We start from the raw sequence: 24,390 nt of genomic DNA on the forward strand, positions 1-24,390 counted from the left end.
TGGTTATAAGCCACCGAGATTTGGAGGCATAACCTAGCCTATCCTGATTTATATACATATTCCCTTTCAGTATTTCAATTTGATTTTTTAGACATCAACGGAACTCAAACTAGAGGCTTCTCTAAGGAGAAGGTATTCTTTTCATGTATACTGATTGATACTAGGGAGAAATAAGGTAATTTTAGAAAAAAGTCATGAAATAACAACTTCCTATATATATTTTTTTCAGGTAATCTGGAGCTCTCAAAATGTTTGCCAAAGCAACAAGGAATTTTCTTAGAGAAGTTGATGCTGGAGGTCACCTGATCGCTGTATCAAACTTGAATGACTCTGATAAATTACAACTTCTAAGTCTGGTGACCAAAAAAAAGAGATTGTGGTGCTGGCAGAGACCCAAGTACCAGTTTTTATCTGTCACCCTGGGAGATGTACTCACAGAAGACCAGTTTCTGAGTCCAGGTATGTTTCTTTGGTTATATTCTACAACTAGTTCCAGAACAGGAGATGATTCTTCTTTTAGACACATGTTGTCTTGAGTGATTCTAAGGCGATACCTTATAAGCAATTCTCCTGTTTCTTTGCCTACTGTTTTAAAAACATATCCTTTTGTAAAATGAGAAAATTCTGCAGGCCTGACATGAAAAGTTAATAGCTTAATATTTAAGAAATAATATTGCAGTTTTGGTATAAAAGTACAGCATGCTCGTTTGTAGGTGTTGTGGCCCCTCAGCATAAGTGGGCTGGTTCTACCTCCCCAAATTTGGTTTGGTGTTGAGGTTGATGATGCCACATACCCATCAGGAGGGTGTGAAAAGTTTTATTACTCACAAAATGAAGCTTTTCTGGGGACAGCATGGCAGGTTCCCAAGGCTGGTCCAAAAATAGCTAGAGAGAAGGAGGGGATAAGAGATGGGCTCAGTTTCTCTAGTGAATAGGAGGTGTGGTGAGGGTTCTGCATGTAGGCTGGGGCTTACAAGGTTTCAATTTCCTGCCGGTGCCAATGGAGGGAGCACCTGGGGTTTCTTACCCTATTGCCCAGATGTGTAACAGAAAGGAAAGAGGGGGTGGTGGGCTTGAAACATTAAACATCAAAAATGGGGGGTTTGACTCATTATTACAGAGGAGTATTTATAAAATATAGAAAGGCAAGAAAACAAATCAACAAAAATTCCTCCATCAAGTGTTAATTCCCATTAACACTTGGATTGTATCTTTTCTTTCTCTGCATCTAATTTTTTAAAAACAAAATTGGAAACATACTACATATAATTTTTATATACTCCTCATTTATTTTTTATTTAACCTTATATGTTTTCCTTCATGGGTTTAAATATTTCTTAGTACTGTTTTCAACAGTGTGTATGCACCCTAATTTGCTTAACCAGTCCAATTTACTGCTTCATAAATAAGGCTGCAATGAATATTGTTATCTGAATTTTTGTTGTTGTTTTTGTTTTTCCTTTAAGCAATTGCTTTAGCATAGATTCTTTTTTTAATTAAAATTTTGTTTCTTATTTTTTTTAACGTCTTTATTGGAATATAATTGCTTTACAATGTTGTGTTAGTTTCTGCTGTATAACAAAGTGAATCAGCTATGTGTATACATATATCCCCATATCCCCTCTGTCTTGGCATCTCCCTCCCACCCTCCCTATCCCACCCCCCCATCCCACCCCTATAGGTGGTCACAAAGCACCGAGCTGATCTCCCTGTGCTATGCGGCTGCTTCCCACTAGCTATCTATTTTACATTTGGTAGTGTATATATGTCCATGCCACTCTCTCACTTTGTCACAGCTTACCCTTCTCCCTCCCCGTGTCCTCAAGTCCATTCTCTAGGTCTGTGTCTTTATTCCTGTCCTGCCTCTAGGTTCATCAGAACCATTTTTTTTTTTTTTAGATTCCATATATATGTGTTAGCATATGGTATTTGTTTTTCTCTTTCTGACTTCACTCTGTATGACAGACTCTAGGTCTGTCCACCTCACTACAAACAGCTCAGTTTCGTTTCTTTTTATGGCTGAGTAATATTCCGTTGTATGTATGCGCCACATCTTCTTTATCCATTCATCTGTCAGTGGACACTTAGGTTGCTTCCATGTCCCGGCTATTGTAACTAGTGCTGCAGTGAACATTGTGGTACATGTCTCTTTTTGAATTATGGTTTTCTCAGGGTATATGCCCAGTAGTGGGATTGCTGGGTCATATGGTAGTTCTATTTTTAGTTTTGTAAGGAACCTCCATACTGTTCTCCATAGTGGCTGTATCAATTTACATTCCTACCAACAGTGCAAGAGGGTTCCCTTTTCTCCACACCCTCTCCAGCATTTATTGTTTGTAGATTTTTATTTTTTTTAGATTGGAAGTGTTTTATTTTTATTATTTATTTATTTATTTATTTATGGCTGTGTTGGGTCTTCGTTGCTGTGCGCGGGCTTTTCTCTAGTTGCGGCGAGGGGGGGCTACTCTTCATTGCGGTGTGCGGGCTGCTCATTGCGGTGGCTTCTCTTTTTGCAGAGCACAGGCTCTAGGCACATGGGCTTCAGTAGTTGTGGCACGTGGGCTCAGTAGTTGTGGCTCTAGGGCTCTAGAGCGCAGGCTCAGTAGTTGTGGCACATGGGCTTAGTTCCTCCGTGGCATGTGGGATCTTCCTGGACGAGGGCTCTAACCCATGTTGCCTGCATTGGCAGGTGGATTTTTAACCACTTTGCTGCCAGGGAAGTCCCGTGTTTGTAGATTTTTTGATGATGGCCATTCTGACTGGTGTGAGGTGATACCTCATTGTGGTTTTGATTTGCATTTCTCTAATGATTAGTGATGTTGAGCATCCTTTCATGTGTTTGTTGGCAATCTGTATATCTTCCTTGGAGAAATGTCTCTTTAGGTCTTCTGCCCATTTTTGGATTGGGTTGTTTGTTTTTTTGATATTGAGCTGCATGAGCTGCTTGTATATTTTGGAGATTAATCCTTTGTACGTTGCTTCATTTGCAAATATTTTCTCCCATTATGAGGGTTGTCTTTTCATCTTGTTTATGTTTCCCTTTGTTGTGCAAGAGGTTTTAAGTTTCATTAGGTCCCATTTGTTTATTTTTGTTTTTATTTCCATTTCTCTAGGAGGTGGGTCAAAAAGGATCTTGCTGTGATTTATGTCATAGAGTGTTCTGCCTGTGTTTTCCTCTAAGAGTTTGATAGTGTCTGGCCTTACATTTAGGTCTTTAATCCATTTTGAGTTTATTTTTGTGTATGGTGTTAGGGAGTGTTCTAATTTCATTCTTTTACGTGTAGCTGTCCAGTTTTCCCAGCACTATTTATTGAAGAGGCTGTCTTTTATCCATTGTATACTCTTGCCTCCTTTGTCAAAGGTAAGGTGACCATATGTGCGTGGGTTTATCTCTGGGCTTTCTATCCTGTTCCATTGATCTATATTTCTGTTTTTGTGCCAGAACCATACTCTCTTGATTACTGTAGCTCTGTAGTATACTCTGAAGTCAGGGAGCCTGATTCCTCTAGCTCCATTTTTCTTTCTCAAGATATCTTTGGCTATTCGGGGTCTTTTGGTTTCCATACAAATCATAAAACTTTCTGTTCTAGTTCTGTGAGAAATGCCATTGGTAGCTTGATAGGGATTGCACTGAATCTGTAGATTGCTTTGGGTAGTATAGTCATTTTCACAATGTTGATTCTTCCAATCCAAGAACATGGTATATCTCTCCATCTGTTGGTATCATCTTTCATTTCTTTCATCAGTGTCTTATACTTTTCTGCATACAGGTCTTTTGTCTCCCTAGGTAGTTTTATTCCTAGATATTTTATTCTTTTTGTTGCAGTAGTAAATGGGAGTGTTTCCTTAATTTCACTTTCAGATTTTTCATCATTACTGTATAGGAATGCAAGAGATTTCTGTGCATTAATTTTGTATCCTAGTACTTTACCAAATTCATTGATTAGGTCTAGTAGTTTTCTGTTAGCATCTTTAGGATTCTCTATGTATAGTATCATGTCATCTGCAAACAGTGACAGTTTTACTTCTTCTTTTCCAATTTGTATTCCTTTTATTTCTTTTTCTTCTCTGATTGCCATGGCTAGGACTTCCAAAACTCTGTTGCATAATAGTGGTGAGAGTGGACATCCTTGTCTTGTTCATGATCTTAGAGGAAATGCTTTCAGTTTTTCACCTGTTGAGAATGATGTTTGCTGTGGGTTTGTCGTATATAGCCTTTATTATGTTGAGGTAGGTTCCCTCTATGCCCACTTTCTGGAGAGTTTTTATCATAAATGGGTGTTGAATTTTGTCATAACCTTTTTCTGCATCTATTGAGATGATCATATGGTTTTTATTCTTCAATTTGTTGATATGGTGTATCACATTGATTGATTTGCATATATTGAAGAATCCTTGCATCCCTGGATAAATCCCACTTGATCATAGTGTATGGTCCTTTTAATGTGTTGTTGAATTCTGTTTGCTAGTATTTTGTTGAGGATTTTTGAATCTATATTCGTCAGTGATATTGGTCTGTAATTTTCTTTTTTTGTAGTATCTTTGTCTGGTTTTGGTATCAGGGTGATGGTGGCCTCATAGAATGAGTTTGGGAGTTTTCCTTTGTCTGCAATTTTTTGGAAGAGTTTGAGAAGGATGGGTGTTAGCTCTTCTCTAAATGTTTGATAGAATTCACCTGTCAAGCCATCTAGGTCTGGACTTCTGTTTGTTGGAAGATTTTTAATCACAGTTTCAATTTCTTTTTTTTTTAATCTCATTCTAAATTTAATCAGTAGGAAAAATATGCAATAACAAAGATATTTTCTTTCTTCTTTTCTTTTTTTCCCACAACTCACACACACACACTGTATTTTATTTTTACAAGAGATAAATAAACTGACACCAAGCATTGTAAATGGATGACCACAACAAAAGCAACAATGATTGCAATTACCAAACATGAAACACACTCATACTATGTCATAATATTGACATTCAGTCCAGTAATCCTCCACTGTAACAGCTCCTTTGCAGTGAAAATTGATTTGTATATTTTTTGCCTCTGAGTCCTTGTGGGATTTTTTTTTTAATTCAAACAGAAAGTCACAAAAATTATAATCATCCTCATTAGTTCACTCAGTCCCATGTAATTAATTTTTTTTTCATCTTGATCTTTTGTTAGCACTTTTATGAATTCATCAGTTTTCCATTAGAGTTCTGAAAATGCTTATTCATTCAGTTCAGCAGTATAGTCAGTTACCAGAAACCTGTACTTGTCAGAGTCTTCTCCATGAATTCCTTGAAGATGAAACCCTTTTATAGGAACATTTTTGCGAAAGCATCAGAGTACACCCAGAACTGTCTGTAAATGACAAAAGACTTAAAAATGACCACAGGTAAAGATTTGAGGAAAGTTCATAATAATGCAGTTGACAAGGAAATTTAGTTATTTCTGAGATATACATTTTAAAGTAATAACTAGAATTATGACTTATAACATCATACCAGAACATATAAGATTTTTAGAAATTTCATGTAATGTCTGAAACATTGATATTAACATATTTCCATACAAATAACCCAAAGAAAGTTTAGTTGTTTTTTGTTTGTTTGTTTGTTGTTTTATACTGCATGTTTTTATTAGTCATCAATTTTATACCCATCAGTGTATACACGACAATCCCAATCACTCAATTCAGCACACCACCATCACCACCCCACCGCGGTTTTCCCCCCTTGGTGTCCATACGTTTTTTCTCTACATCTGTGTCTCAACTTCTACCCTGCAAACTGGTTCATCTGTACCATTTTTCTAGGTTCCACATACATGCATTAATATACGATATTTGTTTTTCTCTTTCTGATTACTTCACTCTGTATGACAGTCTCTAGATCCATCCACGTCTCAACAAATGACTCAATTTCGTTCCTTTTTATGGCTGAGTAATATTCCATTGTATATATGTACCACATCTTCTTTATCTATTCATCTGTTGATGGGCATTTAAGTTGCTTCCATGACCTGGTTATTGTTAAATAGTGCTGCAATGAACATTGGGGTGCATGTATATTTTTGAATTATGGTTTTCTCTGGGTATATGCCCAGTAGTGGGATTGCTGGATCATATGGTAGTTCTATTTTTAGTTTTTTAAGGAACCTCCATACTGTTCTACATAGTGGGTGTATCAATTTACATTCCCACCAACAGTGCAAGAGGGTTCCCTTTTCTTCACACCCTCTCCAGCATTTGTTGTTTGTAGATTTTCTGATGATGCCCATTCTAACTGGTGTGAGGTGATACCTCATTGTAGTTTTGATTTGCATTTCTCTAATAATTAGTGATGTTGAGCAGCTTTTCATGTGCTTCTTGGCCATCTGTATGTCTTCTTTGGAGAAATGTCTATTTAGGTCTTCTGCCCATTTTTGGATTGGGTTGTTTGTTTCTTTAAAATTGAGCTGCATGAGCTGTTTATATATTTTGGAGATTAATCCTTTGTCCGTTGATTCGTATGCGAATATTTTCTCGCATTCTGAGGGTTGTCTTTTCGTCTTGTTTATGGTTTCCTTTGCTATGCAAAAGCTTTGAAGTTTCATCAGGTCCCATTTGTTTATTTTTGTTTTTATTTCCATTACTCTAGGAGGTGGATCAAAAAAGATCTTGCTGTGATTTATGTCAAAGAGTGTTCTTCCTATGTTTTGCTCTAAGAGTTTTATAGTGCCCGTCTTACATTTAGGTCTCTAATCCATTTTTTTTTTAATTTTATTTTTTATTTTATTTTATTTTTGGCTGTGTTGGGTCTTCATTGCTGCGCGTGGGCTTTCTCTAGTTGCGGTGAGCAGGGGCTACTTTTCGTTGCGGTGCGCAGGCTTCTCATTGCGGTGGCTTCTCTTATTGTGGAGCACGGGCTCTAGGGTGCACGGGCTTCAGTAGTCTAATCCATTTTGAGTTTATTTTTGTGTATGGTGTTAGGGAGTATTCTAATTTCATTCTTTTACATGTAGCTGTCCAGTTTTCCCAGCACCACTTATTGAAGAGACTGTCTTTTCTCCATTGTATATCTTTGCCTCCTTTGTCATAGAGTAGTTGACCATAGGTACGTGGGTTTATCTCTGGGCTTTCTGTCTTGTTCCATTGATCTGTGTTTCTGTTTTTGTGCCAGTACCATATTGTCTTGATTACTGTAGCTTTGTACTATAGTCTGAAGTCAGAGAGTCTGATTCCTCCAGCTCTGTTTTTTTCCCTCAAGACTGCTTTGGCTATTCGGGGTCTTTTGTGTCTCCACACAAATTTTGAGATGATTTATTCTAGTTCCGTAAAAAATGCCATTGGTAATTTGATAGGGATTGCATTGAATCTGTAGATTGCTTTGGGTAGTATAGTCATTTTCACAATGTTGATTCTTCCAATCCAAGAACATGGTATATCTCTCCATCTGTTGGTATCATCTTTCATTTCTTTCATCAGTGTCTTATAGTTTTCTGCATACAGGTCTTTTGTCTCCCTAGGTAGGTTTATTCTTAGGTATTTTATTCTTTTTCTTGCAGTGGTAAATGGGAGTGTTTCCATAATTTCTTTTTCAGATTTTTCATCATTAATGTATAGGAATGCAAGAGATTTCTGTGCATTTATTTTGTATCCTGCAACTTTACCAAACTCATTGATTAGGTCTAGTAGTTTCCTAGTGGCATCTTTAGGATCCTCTATGTATAGTATCATGTCATCTGCCAACAGTGACAGCTTTGCTTCTTCTTTTCCAATTTGTATTCCTTTTATTTCTTTTTCTTCTCTGAGTGCTGTGGCTAGGTCTTCCAAATCTATGTGGAATAATAGTGGTGAGAGTGGACATCCTTGTCTCGTTCATGATCTTAGAGGAAATGCTTTCAGTTTTTCACCATTAAGAATGATGTTTGCTGTGGGTTTGTCATATATGGCCTTTATTATGTTGAGGCAGGTTCCCTCTATGCCCACTTTCTGGAGAGTTTTTATCATAAATGGGTGTTGAATTTTGTCATAACCTTTTTCTGCATCTATTGAGATGATCATATGGTTTTTATTCTTCAATTTGTTAATATGGTGTATCACATTGATTGATTTGCGTATATTGAAGAATCCTTGCATCCCTGGGATAAATCCCACTTGATCATGGTGTATGATCCTTTTAATGTGTTGCTGGATTCTGTTTGCTAGTATTTTGTTGAGGATTTTTGCATCTATATTCATCAGTGATATTGGTTTGTAATTTTCTTTTTTTGTAGTATCTTTGTCTGGTTTTGGTATCAGGGTGATGTCGGCCTCATAGAATGAGTTTGGGAGTGTTCCTTCCTCTGCAGTTTTTTGGAAGAGTTTCAGGAGGATGGGTGTTAGCTCTTCTCTAAATGTTTGATAGAATTCACCTGTAAAGCCATCTGGTCCTGGACTTTTGTTTGTTGGAATATTTTTAATCACAGTTTCCATTTTATTACTTGTGATTGATCTGTTTATATTTTCTATTTCTTCCTGCTTCAGTCTTGGAAAGTTATATCTTTCTACGAATTTGTCCATTTCTTCCAGGTTGTCCATTTTATTGGCATAGAGTTGCTTGTAGTAGTCTCTTAGGATGCTTTGTATTTCTGCGGTGTCTGTTGTAACTTCTCCTTTTTCATTTCTAATTTTATTGATTTGAGTCCTCTCCCTCTTTTTCTTGATGAGTCTGGCTAATGGTTTATCAATTTTGTTTATGTTCTCAAAAAACCAGCTTTTAGTTTTATTGATCTTTGCTATTGTTTTCTTTGTTTCTATTTCGTTTATTTCTGCTCTGATCTTTATGATTTCTTTCCTTATGCTAACTGTGGGTTTTGTTTCTTTTTCTTTCTCTAGTTCCTTTAGGTGTAAGGTTAGACTGTTTGAGATGTTTCTTGTTTCTTGAGGTAGGCTTGTATAGCTATAAACTTCCCTCTTAGAACTGCTTTTGCTGCATCCCATAGGTTTTGGATCGTCGTGTTTTCATTGTCATTTGCCTCTAGGTATTTTTTGATTTCCTCTTTGATTTCTTCAGTGATCTCTTGGTTATTTAGTAACGTATTGTTTAGCCTCCATGTGTTTGTGCTTTTTACGTTTTTTTCCCTGTAATTGATATCTCTTGGTCAGAAAAGATGCTTGATATGATTTCAATTTTCTTACATTTACTGAGGCTTGATGTGTGACCCAAGGTATGATCTATCCTGGAGAATGTTCCGTGCACACTTGAGAAGAAAGTATAATCTGCTGTTTTTGGTTTGAATGTTCTATAAATATCAATTAAATCTATCTGGTCTATTTTGTCATTTAAAGCTTGTGTTTCCTTATTAATTTTCTCCTTGGATGATCTGTCCTTTGGTGTAAGTGAGGTGTTAAAGTCCCCCACTATTATTGTGTTACTGTCGATTTCCTCTTTTATAGCTGTTAGCAGTTGCCTTGTGTATTGAGGTGCTCCTATGTTGGGTGCATGTCTAGTTATAATTGTTATGTCTTCTTCTTGAATTGATCCTTTGATCATTATGTAGTGTCCTTCCTTGTCTGTTTTAACATTCTTTATGTTAAAGTCTACCTTATCTGATATGAGTATTGCTACTCCAGCTTTCTTTTGATTTCCATTGCATGGAATATCTTTTTCCATCCCCTCACTTTCAGTCTGTATGTGTCCATAGGTCTGAAGTGGGTCTCTTGTAGACAGCATATAGATGGGTCTTGTTTTTGTATCCATTCAGCAAGTCTGTGTCTTTTGGTTGGAGCATTTAATCCATTGACATATAAGGCAATTATCAATATGCATGTTCCTCTTACCATTTTCTTAATTGTTTTGGGTTTGTTACTGTATGTCTTTTTCTTCTTTTGTGTTTCCTGCCTAGAGAAGTTCCTTTAGCATTTGTTGTAAAGCTGGTTTGGTGGTGCTGAATTCTCTTAGCTTTTGCTTGTCTATAAAGGTTTTAATTTCTCCACTGAATGTGAATGAGATCATTGCTGGGTAATCTTGGTTGTAGGTTTTTCCCTTTCATCAGTTGAAATATGTCCTGCCACTCCCTTCTGGCTTGCAGAGTTTCTGCTGAAAGATCAGATGTTAACCTTATGGGGATTCCCTTGTATTTTATTTGTTGCTTTTCCCATGCTGCTTTAAATATTTTGTCTTTGAATTTAATTTTTGATAGTTTGATTAATACATGTCTTGGCCTGTTTCTCCTTTGACTTATCCTGTATGGGGCTCTCTGCACTTCCTGAACTTGACTATTTCCTTTCCCATGTTAGGGAAGTTTTCAAGTATAATCTCTTCAAATATTTTCTCAGTCCCTTTCTTTTTCTCTTCTTCTTCTGGGACCCCTATAATTCGAATGTTGGTGCGTTTCATGTTGTCCCAGAGGTCTCTGAGGCTGTCCTCCATTCTTTTCATTCTTTTTTCTTTTTTCTGCTCTGAGGCAGTTATTTCCACTATTTTATGTCCAGGTCACTTATCCATTCTTCTCCCTCAGTTATTCTGCTATTGATTCCTTCTGGAGAATTTTTAATTTCATTTATTGTGTTGTTCATCACTGTTTGTTTGCTCTTTAGTTCTTCTCGGTTTTTGTTAAACGTTTCTTTTATCTTCTACATTCTATTTCCAAGATCTTGGATCATATTTACTAACATTACTCTGAATTCTTTTTCAGGTAGACTGCGTAGTTCCTCTTCATTTGTTTTGTCTGGTGGGTTTTTACCTTGCTCCTTTATCTGCTGCATATTTCTGTGTTTTCTCATTTTGTTTAACTTACTGTGCTTGGGGTCTCCTTTTCGTAGGCTGCAGGTTTGTAGTTCCCGTTGTTTTTGTTGTCTGCCCCCACAGGGTGAGGTTGGTTCAGTGGCTTGTGTAGGCTTCCTGGTGCAGGGGAGTGGTGCCTGTGTTCTGGTGGGTGGGGCTGGATCTTGTTCTTCTGGTGGGCAGGGCTGCATCCAGTGGTGTGTTTTGGAGTGTCTGTGAATTTAGTATGATTTTAGGCAGCCTCTCTGCTAATGGGTGGGGTTGTGTTCCTGTCTTGCTAGTTGTTTGGCATGGGGCATCCAGCACTGGAGCTTGCTGGCTGTTGGGTGAGCTGGGTCTTAGTGTTGAGTTGGAGATCTCTGGGAGAGCTCTTGCCGATTGATGTGTGGCCAGGAGGTTTCTGGTGGTCCAGTGTCCTGGACTCGGCCCTCCCACCTTGGAGGCTCAGGCCCAACATCTGGCTGGAGCACCAAGACCCTGTTAGCCACACAGCTCAGAAGAAAAGGAAGAAAGAAAAAAAAAAAACAAAAAAACAAAAACAAAAAAACGGACAGAGGGCTTCCCTGGTGGCGCAGTGGTTGAGAATCTGCCTGCCAATGCAGGGGACACGGGTTCGAGCCCTGGTCTGGGAAGATCCCACGTGCCGCGGAGCAGCTGGGCCCGTGAGCCACAATTACTGAGCCTGTGCATCTGGAGCCTGTGCTCTGCAACAAGAGAGGCTGCAATAATGAGAGACCTGCGCACCGCGATGAAGAGTGGCCCCCACTTGACACAACTAAAGAAAGCCCTCGCACAGAAATGAAGACCCAACACAGCCATAAATAAATAAATAAATAAAACAAATACTTAAAAAAAAAACTATTAAAAAAAAAACAGACAGAATCCTAGGACAAATGATAAAAGCAAACCTATACAGACAAAATCACACAAAGAAGCATATACATACACACTCACAAAAAGAGAACAAGGAGAAAAAATATATATTTAAAAAAAAAAGGAAGAGAGCAACCAAACCAATAAATAAATCCACCAATTATAATAAGCACTAAATAGTAAACTAAGATAAACATAAAACCAAAAACAAATCCGATGCAGAGAGCAAACCCCAAGTGTAGGGTTGCTCCCAAAGTCCACTGCCTCAGTTTTGGGAACATTCGTTTCTATTCAGGTATTCTTCAGATGCAGGGTGTATCAAGTTGATTGTGGGGATTTAATGTGCTGCTCTTGAGTCTGCATGGAGAAATTTCCCTTTCTCTGTTCTCACAGCTCCTGGGGTTCAGCGTTGGTTTTGGCCCCGCTTCTGCGTGTAGGTCACCCTCAGGAGTCTGTTACTCACCCTTACAGAAGGGGATTAAAGCAGCAGCTGATTAGGGCTCTCTTGCTCACTCAGGCTGGAGGAGGGAGGGGTTCGGTCGTCATAATTGGAATGCGAGGTGAGCCTGAAGCGGCAGAGGCCGGCATGACATTGCAACAGCCTGAGGCGTGCCGCGTGTTCTTCCGGGGAAGTTGTCCCTGGATCATGGGACCCTGGCAGTGGTGGGCTGCACAGGCTCCTGGGGGGTGTAGATAGTGAGCTGCGCTTGCACACAGAATTCTTGGTGGCAGCGGCAGCAGCGTTAGCAGTTTATGCCCGTCTCTGGGGTACAAGCTGATAGTCGTGGCTTGCGCCTGTCTCTGGAGCTCTTTCAGGCGGTGCTCTGCCTTCTGTGGGCACACTGGGAAGGGATCCCCTCTCCTCATGCATCCTGAAACAAAGATCTTGCCTCTCTGGCAGGTCCAGACTTTTTCCTGGATTCCCTCCTGGCTAGCTGTGGCGCACTAGCCCCCTTCAGGCTGTCTTCACGCAGCCAACCCCAGTCCTCTCCCTGGGGTCTGACCTCCAAAGCCCAAGCCTCAGCTCCCAGCCCCCACCTGCCCTGGTGGGTAAGCAGACAAGCCTCTCAGGCTGGTGGGTGCTGGTCAGCACCAATCCTCTGTGCGGGAATCTCTCCGCTTTGCCCTCCGCACCCCTATTGCTGTGCTCTGCTCTGTGGCTCTGAAAGTTCCCCCTGCCCACCCCTCGTCCCTGCCAGTGAAGGGGCTTCCTAGTGTGTGGAAACCTTTCCTCCTTCACAGCTCCCTTCCAGAGGTGCGGGTCGTGTCCCTATTCTTTTGTCTCTGTTTTTCCTTTTTTTCTTTTGCCCTACCCAGGTACGTGGGGATTTTCTTGCCTTTTGGGAGGTCTGAGGTCTTCTGCTGGCGCTCAGTAGGTGTTCTGTAGGAGTTGTTCTACATGTAGATGTATTTTTGATGTATTTGTGGGGAGGAAGGTGATCTCCATGTCTTACTCCTCTGACATCTTGAAGGTCTCCCTTTTTTCTTATTGAGATATAGTTGATTCACAGTATTATATTAGTTTCAGGTGTACAATATAGTGATGCAAAATTGTTATAGATTATACTCCATTTATAGTTATTAGATAATATTGGCTATATTCCCTGTGCTGTGTAATATATTCTTATAGCTTATTTACTTTATATATAGCAGTTTGTACTTCTTAATCCTCTACCCCCATCTTACCTCTCCCCCACTTCCCTCTCCCCTTTGGTAACCACTAGTTTGTTCTCTATATCTGTGAGTCTGTTTCTTTTTTTTATTATATTCACTAGTTTGTTTTATTTTTTAGATTGTACATGTTAGTGATAACATACAGTGTTTGTCTTTCTCTGATTTATTTCACTTGGCATAATACCCTCCAAGTCCATCCATGTTGTTGCAAATGGCAAAATTTCATTCTTTTCTATGGCTGTGTAGTATTCCATTGTGTGTGTGTGTGTGTGTGTGTGTGTGTGTGTGTGTGTGTGTGTGTGTATACCACATCTTCCTTATCCATTCTTCTGTTGATGGACACCTAGGTTGCTTCCATATCTTGGCAATTGTAAATAATGCTGCTATGAACATTAGGTTGGCATAGATTCTTAAAGATAGAATTACTGGACCAGAGGTTGGGAACTTTTCCAGGACTTTTGGTACTTATTCCTACACTACTTTTTGGAACATGGTGATATATGAAAGCACCATCAGCTCTTAATTATTGGACTAGATGATGTTTGAGTCTTCTTTCAGCCCTAAAGTTCTCTAATTTTGTGATTGCATCTCCCTTAAAGGGGAAAAGTGATAGAGGAGATAATTTGAGTTGAAAAATAATCTCCGAACTTTCTTCCAGCTCAGCATTCTAGCCAATACTTTCTTCAGCCAGGCTCATTATCAGAGCTGTCAAGCAATGAGCAAGTGAATTGATATTAATTTTATGTCATGTTTTCCCCCTGGATGTCTGGTAGAACTCTTACTGAGTAGTGTAATAACTAAATATAAGGAAAGGCAAGAGAAAAAAAAAATTCACAGAACAGTCCATGGACCCCTGAGTAATTGGAATTTCACCGCTCTGTGCTGTTGAGGTGCTTCTTTTGTGGTGTCCTGAGAGCTGTTGTTAGATGGGTCAGGCCAGTTGCAGCCCCTGCAGATTAGGAAGTCCCACATATGCTCATCATCTGAGGCCAGAGCTCACGCCTGGTTCTGTGTCCTGTTGCTGTTAGGGCTGTGATGAGAGGTGCCCTCTACTTTGTCTTCTGAGCAGATTCATGATGCCTCACCTTTGTTATTCTTGCCCCTGGCAACAACACTGGAGTGTTATGTTGCCCAGGGGTGCGGAGGTTGGAGGGTGGTGACTTGGTTGTCCTACCGATGGCCTGTTGGCTTCCTCACTTTCCCTTCCACCTGCAGCAGTGGATAACTCGATGCAGACGTGTGCACAAATGACGTCTGTTTCGGAGGTGTGTCTAGTGTGGCATTTTGCAGTACACAGACAGTCTTGATTGTCCTTACCTGCTGTGGGATCCAGTTTTGGGGTCAGAGTTTTCAGGAGTGGTAATAAGCCTGATTGGGACTGGAACTGGGATGTAAGGGTAGAATTTCTGTCTGTGTAGTACTTTATACAATCTAGGACTGTCCTGTTTATCAGGAAATGATGTTGCTTTGGCCTAAACCCAGTGGATCGATTGAGCACTTGCTATGTGCCAGGCTCTGTATTACATGCTTTGCATACATCAGCTTCCAGTAGAACCCATCAGGTAGGTATTATTAATTATCTCCAAATTACATATGACAAACCTGAGGTTCAGGGTGATGGATGTTACCCAAGTTCTCCCAGCTAGGAATATTAGACTAGTGATAAAATCTTGAGCTCTTAACAGCTGCTATATGCTGCTTCCGAGAAAGCATTTCCCAGAGTGTTTGTGTTCTCAAGATGTGACTAGGAGAAGGCTTTGACTCGGGGGCATTTTCATAAGCTTCTTATTTTTCATGGAGATGATTCTCTACTTTGTAAATTTCACAGATAATGAATGGTGATTAATTCTCATTAACCCTGGTTGAGGTATAGGTTTTCTTGCCTGGGGTGAAAGAAATACAGGTGTTGGGGGCAGTGGCTGGATGGAAAGAAACGTTTCAGACTCCAGTTGGATTTGAATCCCTTATGAAGTACCGCCAGGAGCCCAGGAGAGCCTTGGGTCAGGAAAACGGAAAGGGCCAAGTATGAAGTTCCTAAGAGACTCTCAATGTAACCTTCCTGAATGATGGTGACTGACACCATTTTTATGGTAGTATTTGGTTCATTTAAAAATGAGAACAGTAGAAATCTGGAGACCTGAGGAGGCTAGCAGTTCAAGTCTGAGATCATCAGATATTTATCTTTAGTGTTCAGACAAAAAAGGGCAGATCCTGAAGGTAATCTGATAGCAATCGCCTGGTATGACCAGATGAGGAGCGTGGCAGTTTCCAGGGGAGCTGATTGAAGCTGGGACACCAGCTGGGTGGTGGCATCTTTCTTAGTGTCTGGGAAGCCAGGAAGGAAGAATGGAGAGTCTGGAGCTTGTGTGTTCCAATGTGGTGTTTGAAGCAGGGAGGAAGGGCATGCCCACTGACTTTATCAGGAACACAGAGATAAGAAATTGCTTGATAAGGAACTGAAAGACTGGGTAGAGGTCAGATATAAACAGGTAAATATGGGGAGAACTGTTTCAATGGAGATGGTAATGAAGGCCAGGGGAGTGTTCTCTGAGGCCACCAGTGAGAAGGGAGGATGCCCAAGGACAGGTTCAGGCGCCTGACCTGCCAGATACTGAATCAGGCAGGCCACTCCCTGGGTGGGTGGGCAGAGTGCTGGGCTGCTATTTTCTCTGTGCTTTGGTGTCATCCTCATCTAGTTCCTTCATCCTGGAAAAGCACACATTTAACATGTCCTATTTCTTTACCTGGATAGTAGTTAAACAGATGTTTGCTTTAAAATTATTCAGGAAACCCTATAGATACTTTTTGTGCACTTGTCTATATGTGTGTATATTGGAATTGAAAGATGAAAAAACAAAAAAGTGCCCAGGAGAGTCCCTGGCCACCAGTGCAGGCCACGCTCTTAGCACCCAGGTTCTTTTGCCCATACACACAGCGCGGCCGCCGGCTTTCCATCCTGAGTGCAGACCTCGTGTTTCCCACGGGTTTCCGCAGGATTGGAAAGCTAGGTGACCAGAGGCACAGAGGTGGCCGTTTTGTCATTAGATTCCTCTGCATGTCTCATTCACTGTAGTGGTCGTGGAGTCGGACTTTGTGAAGTACGAGGGCAAGTTTGAAAACCATGTGAGTGGGACCCTGGAGATGGCACTGGGGAAGGTCAAGCTGAACGTTGGTGGCAAAGGCCTCGTGGAGAGTCAGTCCTCGTTTGGAAGCCTGAGGAAGCAGGAGCTGGACTTGCAGCGGCTCATTGGAGTTGCCCGGGAGAGGTAATGGGAATTCTGCTTGGCATTTTGGACTTTGACATGTCTCTCGTTTAAAGGTCGTTCTGTGGGACGTTGGCTAAAAGGGTGATGTTGGGATCTTGGCCAATCAGCAAACACTACCGAATGTCCATGTGCTGAGACTTGATGAGCAGTGCATCCTTTAGTCTGGACGTTGACTGTTCTTAGCCTGAGAGGGGAGACTTGGGAAGCATTTTAACAGGATGTTACTTCAGACAAATGTGCACTTTAAAGAAATCATACGATTTATAAAATACCAACAGTGAGAACGCTCTGTCCTACATTTCTGAATATTAATATCAGAAGTAGAAAAATCCCCCTTCTGCCCTGGCTCTTTATGATTTTCTGATTAGGAAAAGGAGAAAGCAGGTGTGGGGCTTCAGGGGAAGAGCTGGTTTTTAACTCTGAAGTCTTAAAGAAAACCCCACGTTTATTCATTGCTTAGATTTCAGTAAATACATTTTACCCCAGTGAAATGATAATACCTCATTATTTTTACCTTATGTTTATTCAGCATTCCAGAAGTAATTTTGCTGAGTGTCTACGATGTACCACATACTGTTCTACATGCTGGGGATGCTGCAGTGAACAGAATGCCAACATTTCTGCCCTATATTCTAGCGGGGAGAGACACAAAACATGCAACTAAGTGAAATATATAGTAGGTTGATGGTGCTCTCTGGAATGGAGAAAAATGTAGCAGAGAAGGGGGATAGAACATGCCAGGAATGGGGGCTATGATTTGAAAAGGTGGCCAGAGAAAGCATCCTGGAGAAGATGGCATCAGAGCAAAGACCTGAAGCTGGGGATGGGAGCGAGCATAGGAGTGTCCTGGGCAAGAAGGCTGTAGGCAGAGGTGGTGTGATTGGGGCTGAGTAAATAGGGCAAGGACAGGTGAGGTCAGAGGGGGTAAAGGAACGGTAGCAGGTCCTGTAGGACCTTGCTGGCCACTGGAAAGACTAACTCTTCCTCGGAGTGAGGTGGGAAGCCACTGGAAGACTTTGAGAAGGGAAGTGACAGGATCTGACTTATGTTTTAGAAGGATCCTTCTGGCTGCTGGGCTGAGGAGAGACTGGATGGGTGGGAGCTGGGAGTCCAATTGAGAGGTTATTGTAGTAATCCTGACAAGAGATGATATTTCCATTTGTAGAGTAACGTAGGTGCATTTTCATGTGTAATTTTATCACCCTTTTTCTTTTAAAATGGAAAATGTCAACCCAAATAAATTAAGAGAAAACTCACTTGTGTTAAGTATAGGTAGCTTATCTCCTCTTTTCCAGTGTTCTTAGGATTATATGAAATATAAAATAGGTTTGCTCATTGAATAAAATAATGTTTAAAAATTAATGAGTAAAAAATACCATAAAACTCATGTATCAAGCATTTGGTGGGTGGATTCCGTACAGATATTGAGGATGCTTGGGCAACTGAAGTCTTCAAAACCCATTCAGCTCTCCACTAAGCTGATGCTTAATGGAGTTGAAAGACCATGGTTGTTATTTGACTGTTGCCTCCTGGCACTTTCTAGAACTCCAGGACTCTGCTGAGTTAGGACTCCGGCAGGAATTCCCTTTCTCGGTCAGAGAACTTTAAGCTCTCTCTGGTGACACCAGGTGGAAGGGACTGCCACCTCTTTCTCTGATAGTCATGACCTTAATTATCTTTTCTCTACCGCTCTTCTTTGCTAGAGAGGCATTTTCCTTCTCTACGACAACACTGGAAAGGTATTTGTTGTTTGTCTGAAAATGAAATTTAATTGGGGGTCTTATATTTTTATTTGCTAAGTCTGGCAAATAAGGGCGAAGAGGGACGGGAGGGCTGGCTGTTGCCTCAGTCTTTAGACAGCCCTCTATAGCGTAATCCTCTTCTGCAGTCTTGTTATTTCTATTTGAAAAACCACAGTTTGGCAATGCTCTATAATCACGTTTCCCGTTATAGGTTTCTCAAACACTCCTCGTGATTCAGGTGTAGAAGATAGTGCCAATAGGAAGCATGTGGGGAGAAGTCAGTGAGTAGAGATGGGAAAAAGTAGTCTCAGAGAAAGATGCTAAGGCCAGCAGTTATAAGGGGGGGACAGGGAGAGAGGGAGGGGAAGGAGATAGGCATCTGCTGAGTACCTACTGTGTGCCAGGCACTTTATAGACGTCATCTCATTTACTCTGCACAGCTGTCTCTTTTTAGGTTTGAGGATTTAAGGCTCAGGGAAGGAAGTGACTTGTTCTCAGTCCCGGAGCTCAATTTGGGTGCTGCAGCTGGGATTCATCCCAGGATTTTCTGGCTCCAAAACTCCTGTTCTTTCCTCTACATGATTCTTGAAGTGACTGTGAAGCAAAGGAATTGGCTGAGATAAAAGTAGTTAAAATTATAGCAGGAGATATAAAGGCAGAGGCATGAATCTGGGTCCCCAGTGAGGGTACCTAGGGTGTGTACAGTGTTCCAGGCACTGTCCTGAACAAGCACATGGGAATAGCTGGTCTGCCCACCTGGAGGTGCCCACACTAGGGCATGAGATCACTTGGGGAGAGTTTAGACGTTCTGTTCTTTCTACAGGTGATTGGGAAAGGATGGCCCGGGTAGGGGAAGAGGGGTAGGGGCAACACCAGGAACATGGTAAAGAACAAATTTAAAGTCTAGAAGTGGAAGAGGTATCTTATCACAGAGTCACCGCTTCCTTGTTTTGTTGCTAAGAGGTAAAGTTGAGCAACAGGGGAGAGAAGAGGAGGAAGACTTGACCATAGGATGGAGATCATGTAAAACTAACATTCTTGTTACTTCACGCTGGAATAATAAATTACAGTCTACATGGTCTGCCTGTTTTTGGACTCCCACAACATCATCAGATTGATAAGGCTGGCTGGTTGACACATGTGTAGCCTTGGGAGTGGTGATTAGTAATGCTTAAGTACTGTCTTTCTCGAGGGCTTATCTGCCATCATTTTTATTTCAGGTCATTTAGATAAGTTGTCATCTGTATACAAGTTATTTTAGCCCTCGGCATTCAGAGTATTTGTTTTATTGTCAGTGAGATGTGTGCACATCTCAAAAACAAACTTCATCTGTCCTTGAAAAAAACAGGTGCGCTCATATATAACAGTTACGTAGCATTGTCGAGCATGAAGGCAATCCATAGGACCACAGGACTTAACTTTCCAGACGCCTGGCCGTGACCCCTTTGAATGAGAGCTCTATGTTTATCTTAAAAACATTCTTGATGGAAAACGGGCTAAGACCTTTCCATAATGACTCAGGTTCATGTTTTATACCTTAGATCCAGTATGATTCTGAGATAAACTCTTTAGTTTTTCCACCTTGTCTTCCATGGTCAGCTGCCATTTGTCAGTGCTTTAAGTATAACCGCCATACCCTCCCCATCTCTGCCACTGATTATTGCTTCTAATCTGCTAGTGTTTGATGCAGTTTATTTCTGGTGAATAACTTCTGCAGACATGGTAGGTCGCTTCTGTCCCTGCCAGGTATAGGTGGAACAGTTGACCTAGAGGCTCTTTGAGGGTTTTCTCTGGGCTAAATGTAGAAGCGAGTGGACTCCGAGCGCACACATCAGTTCCTGCCCCTGGAGTTCAGGGCCTTGGTTCCAGCGGATTTCCAGAGACCGTGCCATTTTGTGCTTTCCTGACTGTTTAGGGGTTAAGGGGGGTGGTGTTATGGTACAGGCAGATCGCACTTTCATTCTTTGGTGCATTGTAAGGCAAATTGTGGTAAAGAAAAGATTACATTTTTCTATGAATACATGATAATTAGAAGTTTGGTTCTTCATTAAGAATTCGAACTTATAAATTATGTGAAACTAATATATCATGCAAGCAATGGTATGGCAATGATGAACCTTCATAATTATTTAAAATATTTTAAAATTGCACCCGCAAAGTCTTACTATATCTAAATATTTACAAATTGTACAAGTTTTACACACAAGAAAAAATTTTAAATGCTCCTATTTGTTATGGCCCACATTTGACCTCTAAAGTTACTGCAATAGCTCTCCTGAGTAAAATTTCAATGTGCCATCAACTCTTTATTTAGGAGTATTTTGAGGGGAGGGATTTGGGGGCCTATCTCTTTCCTGGAAAAAAAAAACCATGCAGCAAAGTTATAACTGGTCTTTTCTACTTGATGTCTTTCCCTGTGGCCAGCAGATGTGTGTTTTTTAAAATTTATTTATTTTATTTATTCATTTTTGGCTGCGTTGGGTGTTTGTTGCTGCACGTGGGCTTTCTCTAGTTGCGGCGAGCAGGGGCTACTCTTCGTTGCGGTGCACGGGCTCCTCATTGCGGTGGCTTCTCTTGTTGCAGAGCACGGACTCTAGGTGCACGGGCTTCAGTAGTTGTGGCCGGTGGGCTCAGTAGTTGTGGCTCGCAGGCTCTGGAGTGCAGGCTCGGTAGTTGTGGCGCTCGGGCTTAGTTGCTCCGTGGCATGTGGGATCTTCCCAGTCCAGAGCTCAAACCCGTGTCCCCTGCATTGGCAGGCGGATTCTTAACCACTGCGCCACCAGGGAAGCCCCCAGCAGATGGTTTGAAATGATTCTGTTTACCTTTGCGCTCAATTCAGTGCTGGCACCATCTTTAAAAAAATTTTTATTTTGTATTGGAGTGTAGTTGATTTACAATGTTGTGTTAGTTTCAGGTGTACAACAAAATGATTCACTTATATATATACATATATCTGTTCTTTTTCAAATTCTTTTCCCATTTAGATTATTACAGAATATTGAGTAGAGTTCCCTTTGCTCTACAGTGGTCCTTGTTGGTTATCTATTTTAAATATAGTGGCTTGTATATGTCAATCCCGAACTCCCAGTTTATCCCCGCCCCCTTCCTCTTTGGTAACCATAAGTTTGTTTTCTAAGTCTGTGAGTCTGTTTCTGTTTTGTAAATAAGTTCATTTGTATCATTATTTTTAGCTTCCGTATATAAGCAATATCATATACTTGTCTTTCTCTGTCTGACTTACTTTACTTAGTATGATAATCTCTAGTTGCATCCATGTTGCTGTAAATGGCATTATTTTGTTCTTTTTTATGGCTGAGTAATATTCCATTATGTGTATATGTGTGTGTGTGTGTGTGTGTGTACATATATATATATATATATATATACCACATCTTCTTTATCCATTCCTCTGTTGATGGACATTTAGGTTGCTTCCATGTCTTGGCTATTGCCAGTAGTGCTGCAATGAACATTGGGGTGCATATATCTTTTCGAATTACGGCTTTCTCTGGATATATGCCCAGGAATGGATTGCTGGGTCATATGGTAGTTCTATTTTTAGTTTTTAAGGAACCTCCATACTGTTCTCCACAGTGGTTTTACCAATTTACCTTCCTACCAATAGTGTAGGAGGCTTCTCTTTTCTCCACACCCCCTCCAGCATTTATTTTTTGTAGTCTTTTTGATGATGGCCATTCAAACTGTTGTGAGGTGGTACCTCTTTGTAGTTTTAATTTGAATTTCTCTAATAATTAGTGACGTTGAGTATCTTTTCATGTGCCTCTTCGCCATCTGTATGTCTTCTTTGGAGAAAGGTCTATTTAGGTCTTTTCCCCATTTTTTTATTGGGTTGTTTGTTTTTTTTAATATTGAACTGCATGAACTGTTTGTATATTTTGGAGATTAATCCCTTGTCGGTCGCTTCATTTGCAAATATTTTCTCCCATTCTGAGGGTTGTCTTTTCGTTTTGTTTATAGATTCCTTTGCTGTGCAAAAGCTTTTGAGTTTAATTAGGTCCCATTTGTTTATTTTTGTGTTTATTTCCATTACTGTAGGAGACGGTACTGATGTACTGTCTGATACTGATGTGATTTATGTCAAAGAGTGTTCTGCCTATGTTTCCCTCTAAGAGTTTTAAAGCATTCAGCCTTACATTTAGGTCTTTAATCCATTTTGAGTTTATTTTTGTGTACAGTGTTAAGGAGTGTTCTAATTGCATTCTTTTACATGTAGTTGTCCAGTTTTCTCAGCATCACTTATTGCAGAGACTGTCTTTTTCTCCATTGTATGTTCTTGCCTCCTTTGTCATAGATTAGTTGACCATAGGTGCATGGGTTTATCTCTGGACTTTCTATCCTGTTCCATTGATCTGTATTTCTGTTTTTGTGCCAGTACCATATTGTCTTGATGACTGTAGCTTTGTAGTATAGTCTGCAGTCAGGGAGTCTGATTCTTCCAGCTCCACTTTTTTCCCTCAAGACTGCTTTGGCTATTCGGGGTCTTTTGTGTCTCCATACAAATTTTAAAACTTTTTGTTCTAGTTCTGTGAAAAATGCCATTGGTAATTTGATGGGGCTTGCATTGAATCTGTACTTTGCCTTGGGTGGTATAGTCATTTTGACAGTATTGATTCTTCCAGTCCAAGAACATGGTATATCTTTTCGTCTGTGTCATCTTCGATTTCTTTCATCGGTGTCTTATAGTTTTCTGAGTACAGGTCTTTTGCCTCCGTAGGTAAATTTATTCCTAGGTATTTTATTTTTTTTTGATGTGATGGTCAGTGAGATTGTTTCCTTAATTTCTTTTTCTGATCTTTCAGTGTTAGTGATAGAAATACAACAGATTTCTGTGCGTTAATTTTGTATCCTGCAACTTTACTGAATTCATTGATGAGCTCTAGTAGTTTTCTGGTAGCATCTTTAGGATTTTCTGTGTATAGCATCATGTCATCTGCAAACAGTGACAGTTTTACTTCTTCCTTTCCAGTTTGGATTCCTTTTATTTCTTTTTCTTCTCTGATTGCTGTGGCTAGGACTTCCAAAACTTTGTTGAATAGAAGTGGCGAGAGTGGACATCCTTGTCTTGTTCCTGATCCTAGAGAAGTGCTTTCAGCTTTTCACCATTGAGAATGATGTTAGCTGTGGGTTTGTCATATATGGCCTTTATTATGTTGAGCTAGGTTCCCTCTATACCCACTTTCTGGAGGTTTTTTTTTTTTTTTTATCATAAATGGGTGTTGAATTTTGTCAAAAGCTTTTTCTGCATCCATTGAGATGATCATATGGTTTTTATTCTTTAATTTGTTAATATGGTGTATCACATTGATTCATTTGCATATACTGAAGAATCCTTGCATCCCTAGGATAAATCCCACTTGTTCATGGTGTATGATCCTTTTAATGTATTGTTGGATTTGGCTTGCTAGTATTTTGAGGATTTTTTAGTCTGTGTTCATCAGTGATATTGGTCTGTAACTTTCTTTTTGTGTGGTAGCTTTTGTTTTGGTATCAGGGTGATGGTGGCCTCGTAGAATGAGCCTGGGCATGTTCCTTCCTCTACAATTTTTTGGAAGAGTTTCAGAAAGATAGGTGTTAACTCTTCTCTAAATGTTTGATAGAATTCACCTGTGGAGCCATCTGGTCCTGGACTTTTGTTTGTTGGAAGTTTTTAAATCACGGTTTCAGTTTCAGTACTTGTAATTTGTCTGTTCATATTTTGTATTTCTTCCTATTTCAGTCTTGGAAGGTTTTGCTTTCCTAAGAATTTTCCATTTCTTCTCGGTTGTCCATTTTATTGGCGTATAGTTGCTTGTAGTAGTCTCTTATGATCCTTTGTATTTCTGTGGTGCCTGTTGTAACTTCTTTATCATTTCCTTTTTTTCTTTCTTTTTTTTTTTGTTTTGGCTGCTTTGGGTCTTTGTTGCTGCGCACTGGCTTTCTCTAGTTGCGGCACACGGGGGCTACTCTTTGTTGTGGTTTGTGGGTTTCTCATTGTGGTGGCTTCTCTTGTTGCAGAGCATGGGCTCTAGGAATGTGGGCTTCAGTAGTTGTGGCATGCGGGCCCTGGAGCATGCAGGCTTCAGTTGTTGCGGTGTGTGGGCCCAGTA

The 24,390-nt window shown here is 40.3% G+C and overlaps 1 protein-coding gene across 1 annotated transcript in view; it reads left to right on the top strand.

Annotated features, from left to right (window-relative positions):
• The first annotated feature begins 248 nt into the window (after positions 1–248).
• Positions 249–24,390, top strand: part of GSDME (gasdermin E) — a 67,375-nt gene continuing 43,233 nt past the window's right edge. The window contains 2 exon segments of the mRNA XM_007171497.2: positions 249–459; positions 16,349–16,541. Of these exon segments, the coding sequence (XP_007171559.2) occupies positions 249–459; positions 16,349–16,541 (404 nt within the window).

This window comes from Balaenoptera acutorostrata, chromosome 7 (assembly GCF_949987535.1).
Source record: "Balaenoptera acutorostrata chromosome 7, mBalAcu1.1, whole genome shotgun sequence".
NCBI classification, from domain to species: Eukaryota; Metazoa; Chordata; class Mammalia; order Artiodactyla; family Balaenopteridae; genus Balaenoptera; species Balaenoptera acutorostrata.